General features: G+C 45.9%; 1 protein-coding gene across 2 annotated transcripts in view; it reads left to right on the top strand.

Moving 5' to 3' along the window:
* The first annotated feature begins 24 nt into the window (after positions 1-24).
* NUP214 (nucleoporin 214) overlaps positions 25-7726 on the top strand; it is a 90442-nt gene continuing 82740 nt past the window's right edge. For both annotated transcript variants that reach the window (XM_037492903.2, XM_037492902.2), the window contains exons 1-5: positions 25-166; positions 3358-3553; positions 4470-4621; positions 5385-5583; positions 6503-6573. In XM_037492903.2, the coding sequence (XP_037348800.1) occupies positions 122-166; positions 3358-3553; positions 4470-4621; positions 5385-5583; positions 6503-6573 (663 nt within the window). In that variant the 5' untranslated portion in view covers positions 25-121. The remainder of the gene's footprint in view (positions 167-3357; positions 3554-4469; positions 4622-5384; positions 5584-6502; positions 6574-7726) is intronic.

The raw sequence follows: 7726 nt of genomic DNA, 5'->3' as shown, positions 1-7726 counted from the left end.
GCGGCACTCGCGGCGCGCCGTTTGTGCGGAGGGAAGGAAGTTGGCCTTGGAGCGGCCTGGGCTGTGCGGGGCAGGCCACGGGCGGCGGCGGCGCCTGCTTCGACCAACTGAGGGCGGCGCGATGGGAGACGAGATGGATGCCATGATCCCTGAGCGGGAGATGAAGGTCAGAGACTGGCCGGGGCCTCCTCCCTTCCTTAGTCGCGGCGTTGCTTGGAGCGCGCTGAGCGGCGAGGCGCGGGCGCCGGCTGCCCCGCCTCCCGCCGGGACAGTTTGCCGCGCTGCGGTTCTCACTGCGCGGCGGGCGCCGCCGGGAGCGCTGTCCCCGGCTCTGTCGGCCTTGCGCGGCCCACCCGAGTGACCCCCCCTGCTCCGCGGGGTGGTCGTGTTACAGGGCAGGGAGAGGGGCAGCCCAAACCCCGCAAGCCTGCCTATTCCAAATGGGTTCTGCCATCCGCCGCATCAACACAAAACATGAGGCTTTAATGGGAAGGAACTTCAATGCAACTAGGAAACAAGACAGGAAAGGCAGAGAATCTAGTATCTAAATGAAGCACCCAAAGTGACCCGTCCCCTCGTGGGTAAAACTCCATCCAAATGGGATTGGCCCAGAGCTAGGCCCCAAAGCCAGCCACAAGTCTAAGGCATCTTCCAGTGGGGACCCACAGAAAAGGGTTACAAACAACCAGACAAGCCCGGAAGGAAAAGAGCAAAATCAACATCAAGATAAAAGCTGCCATGGTCACCTCCCCACGGGTCTCACCCACATCTGTGTCACCCCGTCCACCACCAAAAGACAAGCGCAGTTTCTTCACGTGTCTCTAGGCTGCAAGTGCCTCCTCCAGGGCTCCTTCTGGTTCCATCCTGCTCCTTCCTTCCTCAGTCTCCTCTGCAGCCTCTTCTCTCTGCTCAGCTCCACCTTCCTTTTGGGTGGGGCAGGGAACCTGGAACCTCCCCCTTTCCTGGGGACCACCCTGTTACAGTTGGAGAAGTGGAGCGTACAGTCTGGGCACCATCGCAGCAACCTGTGAAATAGTTGTTCACATGGGGGCTCGGAAAGTAACTTCCCAGAGTCACATGTAACAAGGGTTTTTGATTTTTTTCCCCCTCCCCTTTAAGGTCCTCTTTCTCTTTCATGTTACTATTAAGACTTGCCAAACGAGGGGCCAGGGTTCACCTTTCCCTACTGAGCCTTTAGTTAGCTGGAAAGGGAGGACACAGAAAGTCACCCTGGAGGAGGAAATTAAAGAGGGCAGTGATGATTGTTCTGGCAGGATGGAGGTCCAGAGAACAAGCCGCTTTTAAACCAAAACTGAAAGGGAGGAAGTTGCAGGAAGATTGTGGGCATTTGAACAGCAGATAGATTACCTAAATGCATTTAGGGAGTAGTAATCCATACCATATTAGTGATTCTTTGTTTCTTCTTGGAAATTGCTGGGTTTAGCCACCCACGTGTGTCATAATCCTTAGATATGATGGGCATGACAAAAAAAAAGATTTTGGAATCACAGACTCAGAGGATGATAGTCTCCATTTGAATTACTGATTGAGACAGAAAAGAAGCCCTCCTATGCCTGTTTCATGCCTGTGACCAACATTACACCCTGTGACCAAGATTTCGATAGCGTATCGGGTTACCTAAAGGAGAATTACAGAAAAACAATGGAAATGTTTCTGTCTTTATATGGAGCCATAGTAAGCTCTCACCTGGAAAGCTGTGAATTTCTAGTGACCATACTCATTTGGAACTAAGTACTAACGAATACTAAGTATTCAGAATACTTAATGAGTATTTCTGTTAATCTTTTATTTTTATTCATTTATTTTTTTTTGTGGGACCCTCGCTGGTGGCCGGGGATCAAACTGGCGCTGCAGAAGCTGTGGGCAGCCTCGCAACCCAGTGTTCAACCACTGCGCCACCAGGGGAGGCCCCCATTTCTGTTAATCTTTTAGACAATATGTCTTAAACATTGACTAAAAGGAAAAGAGTATGTGGGGTGTGTTAGGGATCCTGTATGAAACACCATTACAATCTAGTATGCAAATGAAGACTGAGAAAGACTGTCTTTGATTTTTGCCCTTTTGGAACTTATGCAAAAGTGGATTCACATTCCTTTTCACCAGAACCTTGACTTTAAAGATTTGTTTTGAATTGAAGGAAAAAAGTAAACTATAGTACAATTTAACACTGTGGTTGGTAAACCTGTGGAACTCTTGTGTTATATGAGGTAAATAGCCTTTGAAAGCCTATAAATCTATTGTTTTAAGACTAAGCGAGTCAGGGCCTCCCTTGTGGCACAGGCAGTTGAGCGCAGCGCTGTGGAACTGTCCGCAGACTCTGCAGTGCTGGTTCAGTCCTCACTGGCCGAGGAGCAATCCACATGGCGTGGCAGACCTCTCCTGTCTTGCCCTCTGCCCCCCTCAGCAGTGTATTTCATCAGTCTGCCTGTTCTGCTTTCCGCTCTGTCTCTGGTGAGTCCTTTCACCCTCCCACACATCTGGCCCGTACCCTGGTTATTGTATAAATAAAATAAAGAAAAAGAAAAAAAAGGCTAAGTGAGTCAGACATTCATATGAGATCAGGGAAGCTCCCAAGCCAAAGAGGTTTAAAGTCCTTGAGGTGTTAATCCTAGAAATGGAAAGAAATGATGTCTGGGCTTCGGTGGGGCTGGGCAGCATACTTGTCAGAGGGAAGCTGGGTGTTGTGAGAGGCTGCAGAGGTGAGCAGATTAAGGCCTACTTGGCCTTGTAGCCTGGTAAAGGTTTTGGATTTGTGGTTTATTGATGTCTTCATAGCATCAAGTTCTGTTTAAAGATTTGAAATCGATAGTTCCTTGCCCTTTTCTATGATGGAGTCTTATTTAGCATTCATTGCAGGTCAGCCAGTTTGGGCATTTGATGATTTTCTGTGTTCATTTCAATATTTATTTATGTGTTGAATGCTGCTGGAAGTCTGAACTCACAGTATAGTTGAGTGACTATGAACAATGTTGAAAGGCAGTTCGTTAAGCTCTTCTCTAGGTCATGAGATAATTAAAAATAGGACAAGATTATGAGAAATAAAATAAATTCATTATTCATAAGCTAGGAATTCAGAAAAGGAAAAGATCATTCTGAGCTTGATTAGTCAAGGAAAGCTTTGCGAAGAAGCATTTTTCATTTATTCAGCAAGTATTAATAAGTGCTGTGCCAGGCACCACAGAATACACAGGAAACTTAAAGACAACTTAGCCTCCTAGTGCTTTGCTTTGGGGGGAGCATATATATTTGTTGTACTGTGATTCTGTTGGAATATGGCAGACGTGATAGAACTTACTGTTTTCCTTGCATTGACTTTGTTTTGTTCCCTTACAACAGGATTTTCAGTTTAGAGCACTGAAGAAAGTGAGAATCTTTGACTCTCCTGAAGAACTGCCCAAGGAACGCTCCAGTCTGCTTGCCGTGTCTAACAAGTATGGTCTGGTCTTTGCTGGTGGAGCCAGTGGGTTGCAAGTTTTTCCTACTAAAAATCTTCTTATTCAGAATAAACCCGGAGACGATCCCAATAAGATAGGTAAGGTGCCTATCTTTTTTTAGTGTTTTTACAGTTGATAGAGTTCAAAGATTTATGTTGCATGGTAGGGAGAGGCGTGGAGTGGAGTGCTAATGTAGTGTTTTCTCCTAAGAAATCGTTCTAATATTAAACTCAAAACTGTTGTTAGTCTGAAGGGTGATCCCTATAGGACCTTCCAGGAAGAGCGCTGGAATCCTTTCTAGGTATTTTCTTTGCTTCTTTGTATTTCTCTTGCAGTGAGTTGTTACTCTGAGCTCAGAGAACAGCAGAATTTACCACTGTGCCATGCTTTTGTTTTGCCCACTTGGACTTGGGTTCTGCCTCTGGAGAAGGGTTTTGTTACAAGCTTTAGTTGGTGCAACAGTGTCATCCAAATAAGTGAGGTTATATACTCTTTGGAGCATTGTTGCAAAAATGTAGTTCTAGGCTACTGTTTTCAAAAGGAACAGCAGTCACAGTTTCCCCAGGTCATATGAAGAAGAGTCCCTGGGATACTTAGTGCATCATTATAGACTTCTATGCTTGATTAGTTACCGAGGGATGTGTGTGTATCTTTATTTACTTTTTAAAGATTTATTTTTATTTATTTATGCAAAAAAGAACTGGGGTGTAGGCCAGAGTTGTGGGGGTGAGGGGGTTGAGAGGATTCACCAGAAACAGTGGAGAGCAGAACAGGCAGGTCTACTAAAATACACTGCTGAGGGGAGCAGCAGGGAGACAGGAGAGGTCTGCTGTGCCATGTGGGTTGCTCCCTGGCCAGGGATCGAACTCAGGCTGCATCTGTAATAGCACTGAGACTTAGCCCCCAGGCCACCAGGGGGAGGCCCGGGTGTTTATTTAGATGCAAAATGGTTTTATGTTCTGGATAAAGGGGTTGTGGCTCATTTTCTGCTTTATCTTTTTTCATTTTCTGTAGTTGATAAAGTGCAAAGCTTGTTAGTCCCTATGAAATTCCCCATACATCACCTGGCCCTGAGCTGTGATAACCTAACCCTGTCTGCGTGCATGATGTCCAGCGAATATGGTTCCATTATCGCTTTCTTTGATGTCCGCACATTTTCAAACGAGGTAAGCTCTTGGCAATTGAGTGTTGACATGGAAACTGAAGGAGATTTCCTGGTTTTGAATCACAACCTTGAAGTTCTTGGTTGACTTTAGAAGTCTTTTTCTAGACCTTTGAGATAGAAGGGACTTGAAGAAATTATCTCATAATGCCACCTAAGGTGTTATCCCTTATTTACACATGAGGCAGAGTCAAGAGAGCCTTGGATGATGTGTCCATCAGTGTCAGAATTCCTCTGACCTGGGCTATGGCCTCCTCGTGCTGTGTCATATATTTCAAGCATTTTAGTAACCACAATAGCCAGCAGTATTGAGTATTGGTACTGACTGGGTGCCAGCCCTGTGCTGTGCTTTACCCGTCTGTCCTTGCTCATGGCAGCTGGATCCTCATAGTAGAGTTTACTGTCCTCCTTTTGTGGCTAGCGAGATGGGCCCCAAGAGTAAGTTAGTGCCCAGGGGCCCAGCACTGTTAAGCAGAGCCAGGATTTCAGTTTAGCCTCTGCTCCTAGTTGGCCGGCCCCGCACCCATGGATTCTACTGCGGGAGCCCCCGCGGTGCTGCGGTAACTGATCACACCTTCACAGCGTGTTGAATCATCTGTAGCAAGTCCTTGGTTGGGTAGAGCTAAATCTTTTTTCATGGTTATGGAGAAAAGTGAATTGCAAGTTGAGAAAACGTGCATATTCAATAATTTTCTTAGACTGTTAAATGTCTCCCTCTGTTATTAATTTATTAATTTGTTTTTGCTTCTGGGCATTTGTTCTAAAAGGCTAAACAGCAGAAGCGCCCATTTGCCTATCATAAGCTTTTGAAAGATGCAGGAGGCATGGTGATTGATATGAAGTGGAACCCCACAGTCCCCTCCATGGTGGCGGTGTGTCTGGCCGATGGCAGCATCGCTGTCCTGCAAGTCACAGAAACAGTGAAAGTGTGTGCAACTCTTCCTTCCACAGTAGCAGTGACGTCTGGTGGGTAATAAAGGCCTCACTCTATGACATACAGTAATGGTAATCTAGTTAAAAATTAATTTTTGGAAATGAAAATGAGTGGGCTTTTTGCTGTATTTGTTGTTGCTTGGTAGAAGTGGAGCAAGCATTCTCTATTTCCACGGTTTGTGTCCTTGAAGCCAAATCATCCACGTGATTTGACTATGCTTAGGTTTTCTGGAGAAAGAAATATTTTGGTACAGCTGGTTTAGAACTTTTTTCTTTTTTTAAAGATGTATTTATTTATGCATATAAGAGCTGGGGTACAGGCCAGAGATGAGGGGGGTGAGAGGATTCACCAGGGACAGAGTGGGGAACAGAACAGGCAGACGGACTGAAATACACTGCTGAGGGGAGCGGCGGGCGAGACAGGAGAGGTCTGCTGCGCCACGTGGGTTGCTCCCTGGCCGGCCGGGGATCGAACTCGTGCTGCAGAGGCTGCAGATAGCTTCATAGTGCGGTGCTTAACCCCTTGCACCACCACCGAGACCCCTGGTTTAGAACTGTTTTTGAGAACAGTGCTTTCTAGATCGGAATGGATGTTCCTCTGCAAGTCAGTTGTACCCGAGGGGGAAGCATTAGAAATGAGTAGCAAGAATAATTTCTTGATATTTGAAAACCTAATTTATTCCCGTCTTACCTCAGATGATAGTTTTCTGTTCTTTCCAGCATTTTGGGCAATATGCCATTGAAAAAGCATTTTTAATTGTCAATTTAGTATCCTAATGATAAATCATAATTGACTTGTAGCAGCCAAATGATTTTTCTTTGTTTTACTTTCCCAAGTAAGCATGATCTTACATTGTCCGTGACAACAAGAAGTGGTGCTTGCGTAACTGTCTTATGACAGACCTCATGGGTTTGCTCCAGTTTTAATGGGTAGCCTTTCTTCTTTGTGCAGTGTGCTGGAGCCCCAAAGGAAAGCAGCTGGCAGTGGGGAAACAGAATGGAACTGTGGTCCAGTATCTGCCTGTAAGTCTTGCCTTGGACTTCAGAATGTTCCTTGCTGAAGTTAAACACTGTTGTGGGGGTGATTTGCCAACGTCTGTGTATTTTTTCTCTTGAGAAGCAGTGTATGTTTTTTGCACAAATTCATCAGTACCCAAAGAAAGAGCGGAACTTTTCCCTTCAATCCCATAGTCATCCTCTCAGAGGATGACTGCATTCTGTTTAGTGGTAGCTTTCCAGACCTTTCTGAATGCTGATACCAATAAATGTTTCCCCCACTGTGTCAGAGTAGAGTGTTCCTGTTGGTATAATTTGGTAGGTTGATTTCTGGTACTGGGAGTGTTATTACCACTGACTAATATGGAAAACTTTTTGCACGTTCTCATATCCCCCAAATAGTCTACCAAATCCTACCTGCCAGAAACGTGCCACTTTCAGGTGCTGGTGAAACCTGTAGTCCGTGTGTGGGTGCATTACTTTCATTTTGCTTTTTAAATAAAATGTAGTCAAACTTTGCACACCCAACTTTATATTCTCAACCCATTCCGTGAGATACAGCTTAAGGGATAGGAGTGGGAGTAGTGCTACTATAACATGAACTCCTCTGAAGCCCTGGCTGCCCTCCCTGAGTCCTCTTAAAGGGGAGATTCTCTAACTGTAGGCAGCAGAGCAAAGGGCCCTCCTGTTGTTACATGTCTGCCCTCCCCCTCTCCCTGTGGTGCTCCCGAGAGATTACTCACCATACCCCTCAACATATATCGGCAGAGCCCGAATGTGCAGGGGCCACCACCGGCAGTGCTGGGGTGTGTCGTCATGTGTCCCTCTGTGAGACACTGTTCTCGGGTGCAGGGTGGTGCTGTGTGGCCATGGCTTCAGATTAAGGTTTAGTTTCTAATTTGTTATTAGAAAAAGTTGTTATTAGTAAAAACTTGTGTGAAATTTGATTTATTCTCTTTTAGAGCATTAGCCTATCAAAAAAATAATACAGTGGGTTTAGTTTTACTGGCTTGCAGTTTGCCTTTATGAAAAACAAGAACATGGTAGTCTTTCGGGATCTTTCTCCCAGCATGTTACATGCGGAGCTGCCTCATTCTTCTGAATGGTGGCCCAGTGTCCTGTGTGTGGGTGGTAATGCGCTGACCCGGTCAGTGGCGTTGCTGCTGCCAGGGCTGTTGTG

This window comes from Talpa occidentalis, unplaced genomic scaffold (genome assembly GCF_014898055.3).
Source record: "Talpa occidentalis isolate TD23 unplaced genomic scaffold, MPIMG_talOcc4v2.1 talOcc4.7, whole genome shotgun sequence".
In the NCBI taxonomy this organism is placed as follows: Eukaryota; Metazoa; Chordata; class Mammalia; order Eulipotyphla; family Talpidae; genus Talpa; species Talpa occidentalis.
This window is presented reverse-complemented; position numbering and strand designations above follow the sequence as displayed.